Below are 17,950 nucleotides of genomic sequence, written 5' to 3'. Positions count from 1 at the left end.
TCATATAACTTCCATGACTAAATGTACTTTTTTGTGATAAAACTATTAAAATACTCGGATACCCAGTTAGTGCTGGAGTTATGATAATTCGCCTTACGATAATTCGGTTTTGCAATGGGGTAAGCAATTAATACTGATACGACAATATTTATAAAATATTTTTAAATTTCACGCGGACCCAGGCAGCAGGTACAATCAAGCAGCGAGAGAGACCAAATTAAAATAGACCAACTTCTTTTCCTCCATCTCTTTATCCCACCTTCCAGTTAAAAAAGTAAAAGATAAGCATACTGTTAGTAACGTTATACTCTTGCGTAAACGCATACAGCCATAAACAACCGAACGAGAAACTATTGTTTTGCTTACAACCGAATTGGATAACAACAGCCATTTTACTTGTATTTCAACCATCGTACGGCAGTAAACAATTACCGTAGTTTTGTTAAAAATGACGTTAAGTAGAATAGGATTGATATAGTTTTACATTATACCCTTATTCGCTATGGATAATTGATCAGCAAGGAAATATACTACTAAATTTAAGCTGCAAGTTGTAGCCAAAGCTGAGAAAACAATGTTCAAGCTGTTAATGACTATAAATTATCGTGCATCGGCAACATGGATGAAACTCGACCATAAATAAAATTAGGGCATAAAAGAACAAGATAAACATGTAAAGCTCCTATTATGATGAAATCAAGTGAAAATACCGAAAGGAATCTAGATTTTTTTTACACAAAACAAACAAGCCCCCAAATGGCCAACCTCATCTATTAACGAAAAAAATAGATAAATTAATTTCACAACGAGACGTATTTACGTTATATTTTGACTTCAAAACACTTCGTAAAATGAAAAAAAAAACCTTGTCTCATATAAATAAAGTATCTAGAGATTCAATTACAATAACTAGAAGCAAGAAAAGTGCTCTCAACTGATTTAAATGTGGCGAAATAAACTTACCACGTAATCGATTTCCAAACCAAAACATTTTGGTGATTAGTATATGAAACCAGTATCTACATAAGTTTGGATCACATCGCAATACTGCTGATGGTACATGGAATCATAACTGCAATAAGCTTCTAACAATTTCATGTGAGCATTTGCAAGCTTATAGTTGGTAGCTGGCCTCTCACAATCACAGAACAGCAGACTGACCTGGTAACCTTGCAAGGTTTGCTTAACGCTGCTCACAACACATCGCATCGCGGCGTGGTGTGAAACAGTGAATTAATCATCGGGCTGAATGCCCAGCATGTCCAATCTCCACTCATCAACATCATCCTCAGTCTCTTGAATTCTACACACATGCAATGTTCTTACAACAGTCATATCAATGCCCTGTCTAGCCCATCCTGGCAGTCCCCATAAGGGGATACTCCATTAGGTGTGACAAATAAGATGACACCGTCACACTTTTCTAACCCATATATAAAATAATTGAAATAATCAGTACCAATTAAAATTTTCACATTTTCCAGCATGTCACTTTCAACCTCCTGATCAGCAAGTGTGTAACCTTTCTGCTGCAAATGCTTTTTACCTTCATCAGCCCAACGTTGTGAATGGGCGTGTTTACCTTATCATGAACTAGCAACTGTAAAATCAGGACTTGTTGGCCTATTCCCAGCCAGCACACTACTAAATTAAACTCCCCTTCAATCACATCAGTTGCAAAGGGTTCAATATTGAATGGAAACTTTTTGACAATGGGGAGGTCCAATTCAGCGGCCCAAAGGCTACAAATTAAGCTCCTTTGGCTTCCGGTGTCACAAAATACTTGGGTCACATATTCCTTATTATTACCATGAATGGTAGCTGAAGCAGTTGGCAATAAAGTAGGTGGCAAGTCCACACTACTAGGAGAGTTCAATAATCTGACACTAACAAATGGTTTCTCGTCTGATCTTTTACATTGATTGTTTACATTAAGCTTTCTCTTTGGGTTCTCTTTTGCTGGTTCTGGATCTGAGTGGTGGCTTCAGATACAAGGTTGGATCTAGGAACAGTGTTACTAGGTAAAGCTACGTTAAGATTTCGATTAGATTTTACATTATTGGAACAAATGAGGGTATGGTCACATCCTTCACAAATTTTGAAATTTTGATTACTACAACACTCATAACAATGTTGTTCTTTCATAAGGCAATTGAAACATTGTTGGTTTTGCATTAACCAACAATATTTCAATTGCCTTATGAAAGGACACTGTAGTCATGAGTGCCGTAGTATTCAAAATCACACCGACAAAATTGCGACAATCATTTGCGGAATGCCATTTATTGCAAAAGGGCAAGATTTGATGCGAGCAGCAGCTGATGGATGTTTGGTCTTAGGCTTTGAGGAGTTTAAAGATGGCATCATAAGCGCAACGTTGCTCAAAGTAATGAATGTGGCAGACATGCAAAAAGTAACTTGAGGATAGACTCCCCCTTCGATAAGTTTCTTGTTTACTAAGTTAAGTGCTATCCCTTCCCTGCCTAACATGGGACTAAGTTTGTCAATTTTCTCCAATACAATAGCAAGTTCTATTAAAAACTTTTTGAAGCTTTCATGCTCAAAGGTAGGGGTAGGCAAATCCCCAAGGTGATTGAATAACAGCTAATGTCTGTTTTGAGTTACCATACAATTTGTTTAACAAATGGATTGCTACATCATAGTTCTCTGCAGTGATGCTCAACGATTTTATCAACCTAAGTGGCTCATCTTCTAGCACGCTAAGTAGGCGTGTGAACTTGATGATCGGATTTAGCTCTGAACGACTGTGCAGATAGACATAGAAGAGCTGTTTGAATGTTGCATACTCACTTATTCCCCTTTACAGACAGGTAATTTAATCCCCCTAATTTCCCCTGAGACGGTTGAGAAGTCTAGGAAAGCTGTGAGACTCTCCCCTGAAGGGCGCCTTTAGCAGCTCCAGCCTTGCTGAGTGCATTGCACAGATCTTCTTTAGAGATACTCTATAACTTAATACCAGACTTAAAAATGTTGGTAAGGTTGTCATGATCTCATTCAATCTTTTTCATGAGATCTCGATACGTCTCCACAGGTTGAGTCCGTAAGACTTCTTGGTTGGACTCTGTGACATAATGATCAAGGAGAGTTATATGGGCTGTTGCTTTAGCCACCATCTTGACTACGTTAATAGTCATGCACTAGGGCATTGCAAATCTCTGTGGTTATGTTAAAGCGATCACGTTCTGGGTAATCTCGCAATCTGGCATGGCAGATCACCAACATTCGATGGGTTTGGGCTCGTCCACTGCTAGATCGTTGCCCCCGAAGTATAAGACAATGAAATCACGTACGTGTCCAGAATTCCACATTACTGTTAATGCTACCCAGAATGGCATACCCTAACAATGTGCATCTGGCTCATTACCTGAGTATCCGCCATCAAAGGACCAAATGTCGAGAACTTTTCCCCAACAATAACTCAGTTAACACTGATTCCCGCCCACTGTTCTGGGCAGGGATACTCAATCAAAGGTTGACGGCTTCGAACCAGCACAACAAGATGGTGGCTACAGCAAACACGAGTCCATTATCTGATTTTACTACAAAAATAAACTACAGTACAAAAAATTTACCCAAGCTATATAATACTACATTAATATGAAAAATATACAGTATGCAAATTTACAATAATTTTATCGTAATTCAAATTATAGCTGGGATTACAATCAAGAATGAGCTGAACAAGGAATAAAGGATGAATTCTGGAACACCTGGGGGCGGCAATCAAGACGCAAAAGTTACATTAATTCTGTTATAAAATCACTGAAATCGCAATTTGATCGAGCCTATGAAAATGGTGTTACTTTGTGATACAGTACGTTACATATCAATACAGTACAAGGCTAAGGTGGACATTGATCAAACTGGATTAAAAATACTACAATTACCTAAGACTTTATGGTCGATTCTAGCAGGATGGTCGCCTGTGACACAAAAAACACATCTCTACAAAGTGCTATAAGAAGAGTGAGGAGGGTGCTTCGATTTGGCTTTGCCAAAGAGAGTCCTTTTCAGAAATTTAAAGTTTTTAACTACGTTACTGTAAGCAAATTTCTTAGATCCATAACTCTAATTTATTAAATGTGCAACGTGTAGTGTATTCCTCAACAATAAAATACATGTAATAAAGGAAATAGTAACATCATTTCAAATCAAAGCCACTGCGTAAGTCCTCCATGTCAGTCACTACATCTGCTGTTTCTTCTGATCTCTAAACCTGACTAGATGGCAGGTTTTGTAGACAAAATCCCCACAGAAGATTTTGTCGACAGGGTGCATCGATATGCACACACTCAATAATTCCAATCAATTTTTAGTAGTGTTCTGAAAATGAATTTGATCTGAACAGTCATCATCCATTAATGCCATATGTACTAAAGAGGTAAGCATAGTGTTGTAATGTAATGCACAAACACTGTGTATTACAAACCAAACGAATTTCAGTTTTGGTAGATTGTACCAGGCTAGGCTTTCAAATAAGATTACTGTACCAAATTTATGGCTCATATAACAGTTCATAACCATCTCATATAATTAACAACAATTTACCTAAGATCTGACATAAACAACATCAAGTATGATGTAAACCAACAAATTGGGGAACAGGTGTTTTGAGATTTTGAGGGATTTTACTCCAACATAAAAGTATGTTAGTTTACTTTTGAATACCAATTTTAAATTTATTTACAAAAATAAAAATAATAATTCCAATAATAAAATCCTATCTTTTAGCAACTAAAATATTATTCTCTTAATTCTTTCGCTAGTAGGCTCAAGCTGATTCTGAGAATGTAAACACTAAAAATGGTGGGACAATCAGTTTTTTATACAAACTATGATGATGATATAAAAAGATAACAATACAGTGTAAACGGATTCTGTAAGTAAAATAACAGTTTCATTACCATTACCTTTATCTTAAATACAGCTGTAATAGCCTATCTGAACTATGCAAATGGACACTGTGTGTGTAACATCTAGACTAGCCTAGGTCAATAGTTCACACATACACATTTTGTATCTTGTGTATGGTAATACAATATGGTAACAACTGATAAGAAATTTGCTGTATAAAAATACAATATCGGTCATAAAACCATGGTAGGCTGTGGGTATGCACAGGTAGGCTATCTGCCTACTTGACTGAGTCATTTACAAGAGAGAGAGAAAAAGAAGGGGTTGCAATTTTTTCAAGCGCATTTATGCAGTATATTTTCTTGCAAATATGTGGGAAAATGGTAGATAACTGAACTGGCTTTTGCATAGTGTTTTCAGTTTAAAGTGTGATGGCTGTTATTATTTCAGTTTAAAGTGTGATGGCTATTATTATATACATTCTGAGTGTTTAAAGTTATGTGGTACTGACAAGGTTGGGTACAAAATACGGAGTTACCCTTGAACACCCCAGATTTTTTAACTCACCATTATCCGGATTTCGGTATTATCCAAAGGGTCCTTGGCTCTATTAATCCAAATAATTGAAGGATTACTGTATTATTTCCTTGTTAGTTTGTGTTTTATAATTAAAGGGGTAGATTTGGGAATACATGGCAGTTTGGGGTCTGTCCCTTCTGTTAAGTAATGAAGACTGGCAATGACCTACATGATTGGGTAACATGGGGCTAACTCGCATAGCTTATAGCGCTTCATAATTTTACAATCTACTTATTTTGTAATTATCATTCAAAAATATTGAATTACATATCGTGATATACCATCTTCAAATCAATGTGTGTCCACAAATTGACCCTCATTAAGATGGACTAATAGGGGGCCCAGGGTGTCCATCTTAGCTGATAGTCCGGTTTAACTGGCAATACCTGTATATACACTTATAAATACCTATATATGAACAGTATTTCATTATTTTTATAGAGTATAAATAATAAACCAATGTAGATGTGTTTGAATTAAAGCTCATTGTAAAAGATGAAAAATGAAGAATAAAACATGATAAAACTAATAGAATTCAGCCGCATATGTACATACCTAGGCCACGACATGAATGCATAATTGTTAAGTAAAAAGAAGTTGAGTCTCTAAAATGAAAACTAAGATAAGGAAATTTAGATTATAAAAAAAATAAAATTTAGATTATAAAAAAATAAAAACACTAGTAGACTACATGGCACTGCATCTGTAATGAAATATAAAAGATGATAAAAATGATGATGGAATTAAGCTGCATAGAGGGAACTGGCAATTGTTCTCTCTCTCTCTCTCTCTCTCTCTCTCTCTCTCTCTCTCTCTCTCTCTCTCTCTCTCTCTCTCTCTCTCGTCATTTGCCACGTAAACACAAGTATTGTAACTATTGTTCTGTAAAGTTTACCTTTGTCATGTCTTTTTTCCCTAAAAACATACAAAGCATCGTATTTTAGCCACCATTCAGGCAGCAGATAAGTAAAACCGTTAATGCTCGGTGATTGGCTATAGTACTTCCTATCCTTCAAGACAATATCGTGTCGTAATGACTGTGCGTAAGTTAAATCAGTTACAACTTACAAGTTAAAAGCATTTCAGTTGAGTACAGTATAAATACTTTTGGTTTTGGTGGTAGCCAATGCGTGCGCCCTCTACCATTTTCCTTCACTAACAGAAGAAGAAAAACGGTATGCAATGTGCGGAGGAACAGTAACTATCTTAAATCATGGACGAACATTATGTATTTTAAATCGACTGGCCCTCTTCGGTGTCCGTCTTATCCAATATCCAGATTAACGGGGTCCAGTTTAACGAGGGTTGACTGTACCTACTTATGCTTAGAAGACACGTGTAAGTAAAATACTGTACACAAATCCCCTAAAATATAAAAAAAATTAACATTGTCTCTTTTAAGAATAACCCCAAATCTTTATAACAGAGAGAGAGAGAGAGAGAGAGAGAGAGAGAGAGAGAGAGAGAGAGAGAGAGAGAGAGAGAGAGAGAGAGAGAAAGCATTTATGTGCATAGCTCATCTTAATGCAATGCTTACATGTGCATAATACCCTGTACATATGTACATGTTTGTGCACACGTTTGTTCACCTTCCACCCTCACAGGGACAAGGCATACCCAGGGAAGCACTGTTCACGCGTGTTTGCTCATTTGTTCATGGTCCACACTCACAAACGTACCCAGGAAAGCACTGGTCGTGTGTGTGTTTGTGTTTGTTTGTTTGTTTGTTCACTATCCAAATTCACAGCCTCAAACAGTAAAGCCTCAATCATGTGCATGTTCATTTGTTCACTGTCTAATACTCTTAGCATACTTAGTGGATTATCTACTCAAGACATGAGGCCATCCACTTGGGTGCTCAGTCCATCATCTGATAACCCTATCATACTTACCAGACTTTCCACTAAGTAAAACAATTTCATTATTTTAATTGTATCCAGCGAGTCCACTAAATACTGTAATGAAATCTGCGAAGTTGAGGTCCATTAAATTGAGGTGTCAATGGTATAGTTAAAAAAAATTGTACACACAGTAATGATATTGTTACATAGAAGTTAGGAGATGCATCGAAGAACTAATTGTTATGCTACAAGTTTGGATGAGGCAATTGTTAGGCCAATAAAAAAATTATAACTTATCTACTATTCAGAACAGTCTAGACTTTGCTAAAAAAACACTTGGTGAGCACTGTATGCTATATACCATGCATGAAGAAACCACAATGGAAGTTACACATAGTATCCACTACCATGTTATATCTTGGCAAGTTTTTCTCTCACAGTGAATGGGGTTGAAGGTGTTTTGAGGGTTTCTGAAGAGTTTTTTACTTACATCAGGGTTCTGGAACTTAACCCATATGGATGTAGAGTTGTCACTGTTCTTAATATGTATTGTTAGTTGAGAGCTATAAGACCATAATGTGAAACTTACACAACTTGTGAAGAAGAACATCCCTCTGTGGGTTTCTTGACATAAACCATGTTCACCACATGGCTGTTCACCTGCATACACACAAGGCTGCGTACGAATGTCGACACTGACCATCGCTTGATCAATGATGCAAGGGGTCCTAATCCTGTCAATGAATTCACATTAATTAAACCTTCCTTGCCACTGAGGACATCAAAATCATATCTTAACAGCAAAACAAAACTTCAAAACAAACGAGGTTCTCGCACTGGATACATTACATACCCCAAAATTTAATGCTTACACATTCTAAGATACATAAAATGTGAAAAGCCTATAGGTCACAAGCATGTACTGTAATGGATTACAATGCACAGTGAATTTTTAATTAACAAGTGTGGAGGAAAACTCTCCCAAAATCTTGGAGAGAATGTTTAGCTATTATCTGATGCATTTCCTAATTAAGTAAAACTGTGGCTTCAGGTATTCTCACGGTGTGGGAACAGGTCACATGACTTTGTAGGTGCGTTCGCCGGAAATGTCCGGTTCCGGTGGAAACGTATGTGTGCATTTCTTTTGGGCAGAGTCCCAGTGTGTGAAGGAATTAGATATGGAGAAAAGAATCATTCAAAGACTAACATTGAACACTATTAGAAATCTTCGAGTGAAGACTTTGTGGTTCGAGATTTATCATTTATGATGTGAACATTGCTGTTTGGGGGTAGGAACCACATTCAATTTCCCAAATTGTAGATTGTTTTCCTCCATTTTGATAATTTTTTTTCCAAGCATTTATTCTATTATGCATACAGTACTTTACGAGTAACATGGGAGGAATTCCCATATCTTTATTTTTATGCTTTTTGGGTTAAAAAGGGATTTATTTGACTTCAGATGTTTTGCTGAGAGAGAGGTTGAAGATGTACTCACTGAGAATGTACTGGAATTCAACTTATTTTGACCTATTGCAAGTTACAGTATAAGACTATACTGTACAATAAACACCCTGTATTCACGGGGGATGCATACCACACCCCCGGGCGAATAGCTGAAATCCGCAAATACTTAAAACCCCTCTAAAAACACTTACAACTGCCTATTTTGATAGTTTAGACACAAAAAAAAATCTAAAAATGCTTATACCTGAGTATTTTAATAGTTTTATCATAAAAAGTTTATTTAGTCATGAAAATATGAAAATACAGGAATTAGTGAATATTTCTCAGTGAAAAATACTGCGAATGGGAATTTTCCACGACTAATGTGTATATATGTTCCATAGAGAAATTCGCAAATAGGTGAGTCCGCGAATCATGAGAACGCAAATACGGGGGCTTTACTGTAATATGATTGATCTTTTGGGAGCTTTAATATTCCATTTTATTTCATCTCTTATTTCTTGCAATCTAGTTATGTTAGAGTTTGTCAAATAAATTATTTTGGTTAAAGCTTGTTTCGCTCTAGACCTGAGAGAGAGAGAGAGAGAGAGAGAGAGAGAGAGAGAGAGAGAGAGAGAGAGAGCAAATGCAGAGTAAGCGAGTATTGAGATTCGCTACCAGCAGTCTTTTTGATGCGGTCACTACCAATGCTACCAATATAGATGGGACGTCTCGACTTTGTGGTAACAGGTAAGCAATGAAATTATCTCTCAACTGGGCTGGATCTGGCAATGTAGTTCGAGATCTCAGATCTCTTTTCAAGGTCCGTAAAGGCCATGATTTGCTGGTCACATTTAGTGCCAGATGTTTGGATGCTATGAGGGATTTTTCTAAGAAGCTGAGAAATTCTATAGAGAATCTTGAGAAACTATTGTAATATGCGTGGATCCTGAATGACGTCCCTGATGCTACTGTAAATAGTTTTGACAAGGAAATAGAAAGGGGGTCAGATGAGAATTTACTGTTCTCTCAAGGATGCCGAAATCTTCTGGGGCTATTCTGAAGCATCATACACTGAGTAATTCTGACTCCACAGTTGAGGTTATGTGCCAAGACAGAGGATGATAAGACTTCTGTGGGTTCAGGATCTCAAGGGGCGTTGTTATAATTGTAAAAGGTAGGGCCATACCAAGATGTTTTGTAGGGTGAAATATTGTGGTGCTTGCAAGTCTGCGTATCAAGTTTGGAGCTTTTGCCCACTTCTTAGACAGACTGAGTCTAGAAGCGCACCTCTGAGCGCTGGTCTGGCAGGTAGGGGAACTCCTCAAGGGAGTTTTTTTGGGAGCCACTTGGGGTCAGCAAAATTTTTGGTGGACCGAACAGCAAAAATGGAAGAGAGAAAAGGGGTTGTTTCTTGTGATCTAGGACTTCTGCAGGAACCCCTCAGAGGCAAAGGGAGTGGTAGAAGGGTCTGTGTATGGGGTTGATGTGAATATTTTTATAGATACAGGCGCCTCTTAATATTAATTCGATGAATTATGAGTTGTTCTGATTGATGTTTTCTGATCGTTCTTTGAGACCTGCTAAAGAGACAGTACCTGATGCTCAAGCAAATATAGTAGGTTACGGGTTTTGGGTTATGTAGATGTGAATTTATCTGTTGGGGACAGAACTTTTACAGAACCATTTCTGGTTATAAGGTGGGGAATACTTTGTTACTGGGTCATCCAGTGTGTCGGAGATGCAAAATCTTGGTTCATACAGGGGTATGTGGTATAACTGTTGGTGTACCTGGAGTTTTTGTGCCTTACAAGGAGATGGATGTAAATAGAGTGGATGATGATAATGGATCAGCTGTACATGAGAATTTGTGGGTGGATTCTGCACATGTTTTGGTGGGTAAGAAGTGTTGTAAGGGGGTTTTGTCAGATGATGTGGTTCTTGGTCCTGGTATGGTTGCTTGGTGAAAAGTCTGAATGAAAGGTGTGCAAAAGTCCAGACGTGTGTGTGTGTGGATGAGTGTAGCGAAAAGCTGAAGGGGGTAGTGTGTACGGGTTCTATAAGCAATGTATCGACTTCAGGGGATACTTGGCTGGAATTGCTAAACTTTAATTATTCAGTTTGGAATTATCAGAAGGGTACTCATGCAGTCGATTTTGTTGACTGGGTCGATGAAGATAATTCAATTGCTATTGTCAGGGAATTGTGTAGATTTTCAAAGGCAGATTTACAGGCTAGGAGGCAGGTTTCTAAGGATCATTTAGCCAATGCTGATTTTAAAGAATATGTTGAGGGTGTGGAAGATGTTCTGGCTGAGTTTGCGGACATAGTCGCACTTAAAGGGGATAAGTTAGGGTTAACAAATGTGTTAGAACACAAGTTTCGTATAGAGGATAAGACTGAGCCTATCTTCGTCCCTTCATGTAGGATTCCTTTTAAGATTAGAGAACAGGTAGAGCAAAAGGTTAATATAAGGGAGGAAGAAGGCATTGTTAGGTCCAGTTCCTCACCTTTTAATTTTCTGTTATTAGCAGTGCCTAAGAAGGATGGTTCAGTCCGAGTTTGTGTGAACTTTCTCTTTGCCGAAGTGGCATTATGAGTTCACGCAGATACCATTTGGTTTATCAGGTATTCCTATGACATTTACTAGGTTAATGAATACAGTTTTACATGGCTTGTTAGGGAAATCCACATTTATCTACATGGATGACACATCAGTTGCCACTGATTCAGTAGAGGAACATTTAGAGGTTCTTAGGGAGGTTTTTAGGAGGCTTAGGTTAGCAGGTTTGAAGATAAAATTACCTAAGTGTAATTTTCTGAAGAAGCAGATAGTATATTTGGGTCATGTCATTTCTAAGGAGGGTGTTAAAGTGAATGAGGATAATTTACGGCAATTGTAGATTTTTCTACTCCCAAGAATAAGAAACAGATTTGGTCTTTCTTAGGAATGGCTGGATTTTTTCGTAGGTTTGTGAAAAGTTTTTCTACTTTAGTGTCTCCTTTAACAGATGTCCTGAGGGATGATGTGCAGTTTGTATGGGGTGATGGGAAGCAATCAGCCTTTCAGAATATTAAGGATGCCTTAGTTAACCTCCCAGTGTTGAAATTTCCTGATATGGAACGTCCTTTCACGTTGGTGACAGATGCCAGTCACAATGGTATAGGGGCCTGCCTTATGCAGAAGTTCGATGGAAGACTCCGTCCGATTGCATTTTACAGAAGGAAGTTTAAGACAAAGGGTAGTAATGAACGGCTATGGTCGGTAGTGGACAAGAGGCCTTTGCCGTAGTGTCTAGTTTGGTTCATTTTAAGATGTTATTGATGGACAATCAAGTAGAGGTTCTTACAGATCATAAGCCATTGTTGGATCTTTTCAATAAGCCGGATCTTTCCCCTAAAAGAGCTAGGTGGTATCTGACAACCAAGGATTTTGATACCAAGCTTAGGTATATAGAGGGTAGGCATAATGTTGTAGCGGACGCTCTTAGTAGAAGTTTTTCTGATTCAGATGGTACTCATGTATGTTATGTATCTGGAGATTGCATAGAATGGGATATTACTTTAGTAGAATCTAAACAGGATGAGGATGAGATTTTGGCAGACGCAAAAGCGTTTCTTAGAGGGGAACTAGTTAGGAAGGGTTATAAGTTGCCTTTTGCAGGTCTTGAGTTAGAGCGTAATTTGTTAGTTAGGAAGATTTGATACAGATTGAGAGAAAGTGTGGATAATAGTGTGCAAATACTTGTTCCTAGGAGTTTAGTACCTACGGTTCTGGATATTGTTCACTACAGGTCTGGCAGTCAGCGTTTGGGTATTGAGAAGACGTATCAGAATATATGGGGACAATTCTTTTGGAAGAATATGCTTACGTCAGTGGAAAACTTTGCGAGAGGTTGTTCAGTATGTAATGCGTGTAAGCCTTCGAGGGTCTTTTTTGTAAATTGGGTTCATTTCCTATTCCCAGCAGACCTTTTTCTAGGGTCCATATGGACCTGTTATCCAATTTCCGTGAATCTAGTTATGGCCATAGGTACCTGTTGGTGGTTGTTGACGAATTAACTAGGTTCGTAGAGATTTTTCCTTTGAAGCATAAAACAACAGAGGAGGTGGCAGTTGCATTCTTCAACAGATATATTGTCATTATGGGGTTCCTGAGGTGCTGATTACAGATAATGGGAGAGAATTTGTGAACAAGACGTTAAGTGTGTCTTGCGGATGCAATGGGCATTCGGAAAGTCACTATTATTCCCAATATCTTAGTTTAACCAGACCACTGAGCTGATTAACAGCTCTCCTAGGGATGGCCTGAAGGATTAGGTTTATTTTACGTGGCTAAGAACCAACTGGTTACCTAGCAATGTGACCTACGGCTTATTGTGGAATCCGAACCACATTATGACGAGAAGAAATGAATTTCTATCACCAGAAATAAATTCCTCTAATTCTTCATTGGCCAGTCGGAGAGTCAAACGCTGGGCCAACAGCGTGCTAGCCGAGAGCTCTACCCACCCCTCCAATGAAGAACTATTATTCCCTATAGACCAGAAGCTAATGGGCTATGTGAACGGGCATATAGGAAGGTAATTGAAGCTCTCAGAATGTCTGTAGGGGGGAATGATGTAAATTGAGATCGATATATTCCACAGGTACAGCATATCATCAATTCTATGGTTAGTGATACCACTGGAATGTCTCCCAAAGAAGCGCTATTTGTCTGCCCAGTGCGGGGCGCATTTGATTTATTACCTATTCCATCAGGTGATGATACAGTGAAATCACTAGTCTCTACAGCTAAAGAGAGATATGCACGTCTTGCTAAGAATCTTGAAGTGAAAACTCAGGATAAGGTTGACAGGAGCAATGCAAAGCCAGTGGGAGATAGGGTTTTTGTGAAAATAAATATTAGGAATCAATTGAATTATAAGCTATGTACTAAATTTGACGGTCCTTTTCGGGTTGTTGAAGAAAAGGGGAATAGATTGATGGTTCAGGATGAAAATATGGAAGTGTCTCGGTTGACACATATATCTAAAATTAAAAAGACAGGTTAATGGGAATCTTAAGGGTTAATTCCTGTGATGTACTGTTGTTTCTGATTATTTTTTTTTTTTTTTTAATGGGTTTTAAAGGGGTGTGACTTGTAGTTTTTTTAACTGGGGAAGACGTTAGTCCATAGAGTTATACAAATCTTTAATTGACCGAGTTCAGTTTTTTGTTTTTGTGTGTTGCAATACTTAGTTAAATCAGGTGCAAAATACCATTGGGCTTTATGGATATATGGGTTTCTTTTTTTTTTGTTTTTTCTTTCTTGTTTCGAGATTTGGTAACTTATAGGTTTCTTTATTTTTTTTTTTTAGATGTTGAAGTTTCGAGGTTTCTTTATTTTTTTTTTTTTAGATGTTGAAGTTTCGTCTGCTCATGGCTTTGGGGGTCGTGACATGGGCTAATTCCGTAGTGAGGTTAGGCCCGGGTGTTATTATAGAAGACTATGATGTGTGGTTGTTGTCTAATGCAGTATCTTTGAGTTTATAGTTTGCGGATATAGGTTCAGCAAGGATTGTGCTTGAAGCATCCCAGAATAAAGTTCAGGTGCTTAGGAATTTATTGGGTCAGATGAATATCAGATGGAATCTGTCTGATCCATTACGGGGTTAGCTAACCAAGCTTAATGCTACAGCTGTTAGGGTTCAGGATAGGATTAAGAAGACTTTAACATGGCTTCCAAATTTAGATTCTTCAACTCCTCAGGTCTCTTCTAGAAGGAGTAAGAGGGCTGCGCCATTGGTAATTGGAGCAGTTATGATCATAGGATCAATTAGCTAGTATGTCATTTGCTAATTTGGTGAGAATTGAACAGGTATCGGCAGAATCTGCTAGCCAGGGTAAAACTTTGATGACTTTACGAGATAGTAATGAGAAATTATGGGAGGGTTTTGAGACACGGAGGACATCTTTAAATGGGTTACTGGTCACAGCTGATAGGACAGGGGAGACTTAGATGTTATGATAGCTTTGTCTTCCTGTCAAACTACCTTGTTGAATATTGAGAAAGAAGCGGAATCCATTTTATCGGAAATTAAAATACAGCTTAAGGCAGTGGTTGCTGCTTCTAAGCGGCAAATTTTCGGAGATATTCTACCTCTTGGGTCTTTAGAATCGACTTTAATGATTGCAGCATATTGTATGGTTCTCAGGTAATTTTTACCGGGGAGAGTTTGTATCAGTATTATGGTATCTTAAAAGTTAGTGTATCTGATAGGGGGTTGCTTATGGAAATTCCAGTTAGTAACTTGAAACCGTTTCACAGTTTTATCATATGACCTTTCCCTAGTGGTTTTATTGGTTCAGTAATAGTAAGGGATAGTGAGAAGACTATGTATCTTTTGGGGGACCAGTTTCAATCCTTGGCTATCAACTATATATCTATCATGAACTATAGTTCATGATAGATATATTTGTGACAGTAGCATCTTTATGCTCATAAACGCTGACAGGTTACGTTCCAACATGAGGACAAGGTGGTCTCTACGAAGACTCTCAGTGCGGTGTTCTTAGGAGCTGTGAGGTCTCCATCCGGTGCCATGATTCATTGGATACGTTTCTTCTACGAGGATCCCGTCGCCTTGATGCGGCGTGGAGCCTGGTCATGCCGAGGTTTCGAGTTCTGGGCAAGAGTGTCTTCAACTCTACTACTCGTATCTTCATGCGGCAACTTCATAGGGACCGTCAAGTTGTTTCGGTGCCACCTTTACAGGAAGTGATCGCCACAATTCCACCACTTTCTCCAATGGCGGAAGGCGAACTTTTCCCTATCCCAAATCAGTACCTCCTCATCACTATTTTATCGGTGATCAGGGCCTTTGTCATCATACTCTGCGTGAAGTCGGGGTATTTGTCGTGCACAAAAACACTGGGTAAACCCTTACCAGAAGGTCAGCCTGCCGGGGGTGTGGCTGTCCAGTTGGTGCACGAATCTGGAAATTAATAATGGCTATTTGCCTAGTGCTGGGGGCAGCACTTCTTTGGATGACAGAGCATCTGAAATGCCTATAGGTCACAAGTATGTTATGAATTACAATACACAGTGAATGTTTAATTAACGAGTGTGGAGGAAAACTCTCCCAAAATCTTAGAGAGAATGTTTAGCTATTATCTGATGCATTTCCCAATTAAGTAAAATTGTGGCGTCAAGTACTCTCAAGATGTGGGAACAGGTCACATGACTTTGTGGGTGCGTTCGCTGGAATGTCCAGCTTCTGGTGGAAACATGTGTATGTACGTTTCTTTTGGGAAGAGTCCCAGGGTGTGAAAGGATTGGATATGGAAAAAAGAATTATTCGAAGACCAACACTGAACATTATTAGAAGTCTTCAAGTAAAGACTTTGTGGTTTGAGATTTATCATTTAAGACTGTGAACATTGCTGTTCGGAGGTAGGAACCACATTCAATTTCCCAAACTGCAGATTGTTTTTCTCCATTTTTATATTGTTTTTTTCCAAGCATTTATTGTATTATGTATACTTTATGAGTAACATGGGAGGAATCCCATATTTTTATTTTTATGTTTTTTTGGGTTAATAGGGGATTTGGCTTCTTCAGATTTTTCGCTGAGAAAGAAGTTGAAGATGTACTCATTGGAAATGTACTAGACTTTGACTTATTTTGACCTATTGCAAGTTACAGTGTAAGACTATAATACGATTGATCTTTTGGAAACTTTAATATTCCATTTTATTTCATCTCTTATTTCTTGCAATCTAGTTATGTTAGATTTTGTCAAATAAATTATTTTGGGTAAAGCTTGTTTTGCTGTAGACCTGAGAGAGAGAGAGAGAGAGAGAGAGAGAGAGAGAGAGAGAGAGAGAGAGAGAGAGAGAGTACTGAGATTCGCTACCAGCAGCCTTTTGATGCGGTCACTACCAATGCTACCAATAGATGGGATGTCTCGACTTTGTAGTAACAGGTAAGCAATGAAATTACCTCTACACTGGGCTACAAATGTATTAATTACATTCCTAAGGTGCACTTGCAGCAATTAGCTATACAAGGTGTTTTAACCTTTTTCTATCTGCCAATTTCATAAGTAGATCTGCAGCTCTCTGCCACTAAAAAAAGTTCAATCAGCATTTCCTGATAATTTTCCTATGAAAATTTTGATGGGCAATCTCTCATCCTTTTTAATCACCTGATAATTCTATTTTTTCTGCCTTACAAAAGAATCAACAGCACCTGGCAAAAGTTACTTATTTCAATAATAATGAGCCTTTTATTTGCCAATCCAAAACTGATCATGCTGGCTTTCATCACCATTAAGTAAGGCTGCACAATCACTTATTTCTATGCAAGTGTCTTGGAATTAGTATAAACAGTACTGTAAATGAATCATAACATGGGTGAGAATGGTTTTTATATGGTTAACCCTCACATATATGTAATCAAACAGGTTTTGACAAAGGAAAGGCCTACTTTCAGTAGCTGCCGTGAACTATCAAATGAGTTGTTTTAAGGTCCAACCCCCTAAGGCTCCATATGACAAGTCAACCAATATGAAAGAATTCTCTCATAGTTATCCTTTGACAGACACAGTAATAGAGTAAATAAAAGGATTCAAGGCAAGAGGGGTCTTTCGCTTGCTACAGTTTTACCTACTTATCCTTCACCCTTCTCACATGGATGTGGCAATGGCTCATGAACTGTCGAAGATTCCCATTACTCACAGGCCTGCGAAAGAAAAATGCTCACCACATTCCCATGCCTTTTTCTTAGGGAAAGCTATGGGTTGAGGACTCACAGCGGCTACCAAAAATAGGTTTTCCTTCGTCAAACCTGTTTTTTGAACAGCCACTGTTCATCTCCAAAGGAGCATACAAAAGAAACTAAAAGGAGACGAAATAGCCTAGCTCCCAATTAAAAAATCCCAACGACCCAGATAGAAAAATGGTCCATGGTAAATTCACATAAGTTTTTACCAATCTTTCATTCAGGATACCCATTAGGGCAGGGGTTCTCAACCTTTTTCCTGTTAAGTAGCCCCCGAGTTATAAGACCATCAACCCGAACCCCCAGTAAGCTGACACCAAATAAAATGGTAATATATTGACTAACTCATATAGTATACTGAGTTAGTCAATATATTACCATTGTATATTATACAATGGTACTGCATAGGATATTATTAAATGAGTTTACAGTTTAATGACTTTAT

General features: G+C 38.1%; 1 protein-coding gene across 3 annotated transcripts in view; it reads right to left on the bottom strand.

The window, feature by feature from the left end:
- Positions 1-17,950, bottom strand: part of LOC136847480 (transmembrane protein 8B-like) — a 910,690-nt gene that overhangs the window by 181,466 nt on the left and 711,274 nt on the right. For all 3 annotated transcript variants that reach the window (XM_067119223.1, XM_067119225.1, XM_067119224.1), the window contains exon 10: positions 7,885-8,029. In XM_067119223.1, the coding sequence (XP_066975324.1) occupies positions 7,885-8,029 (145 nt within the window). The remainder of the gene's footprint in view (positions 1-7,884; positions 8,030-17,950) is intronic.

Source organism: Macrobrachium rosenbergii, chromosome 16 (assembly GCF_040412425.1).
Source record: "Macrobrachium rosenbergii isolate ZJJX-2024 chromosome 16, ASM4041242v1, whole genome shotgun sequence".
Lineage (NCBI taxonomy): Eukaryota > Metazoa > Arthropoda > Malacostraca > Decapoda > Palaemonidae > Macrobrachium > Macrobrachium rosenbergii.
This window is presented reverse-complemented; position numbering and strand designations above follow the sequence as displayed.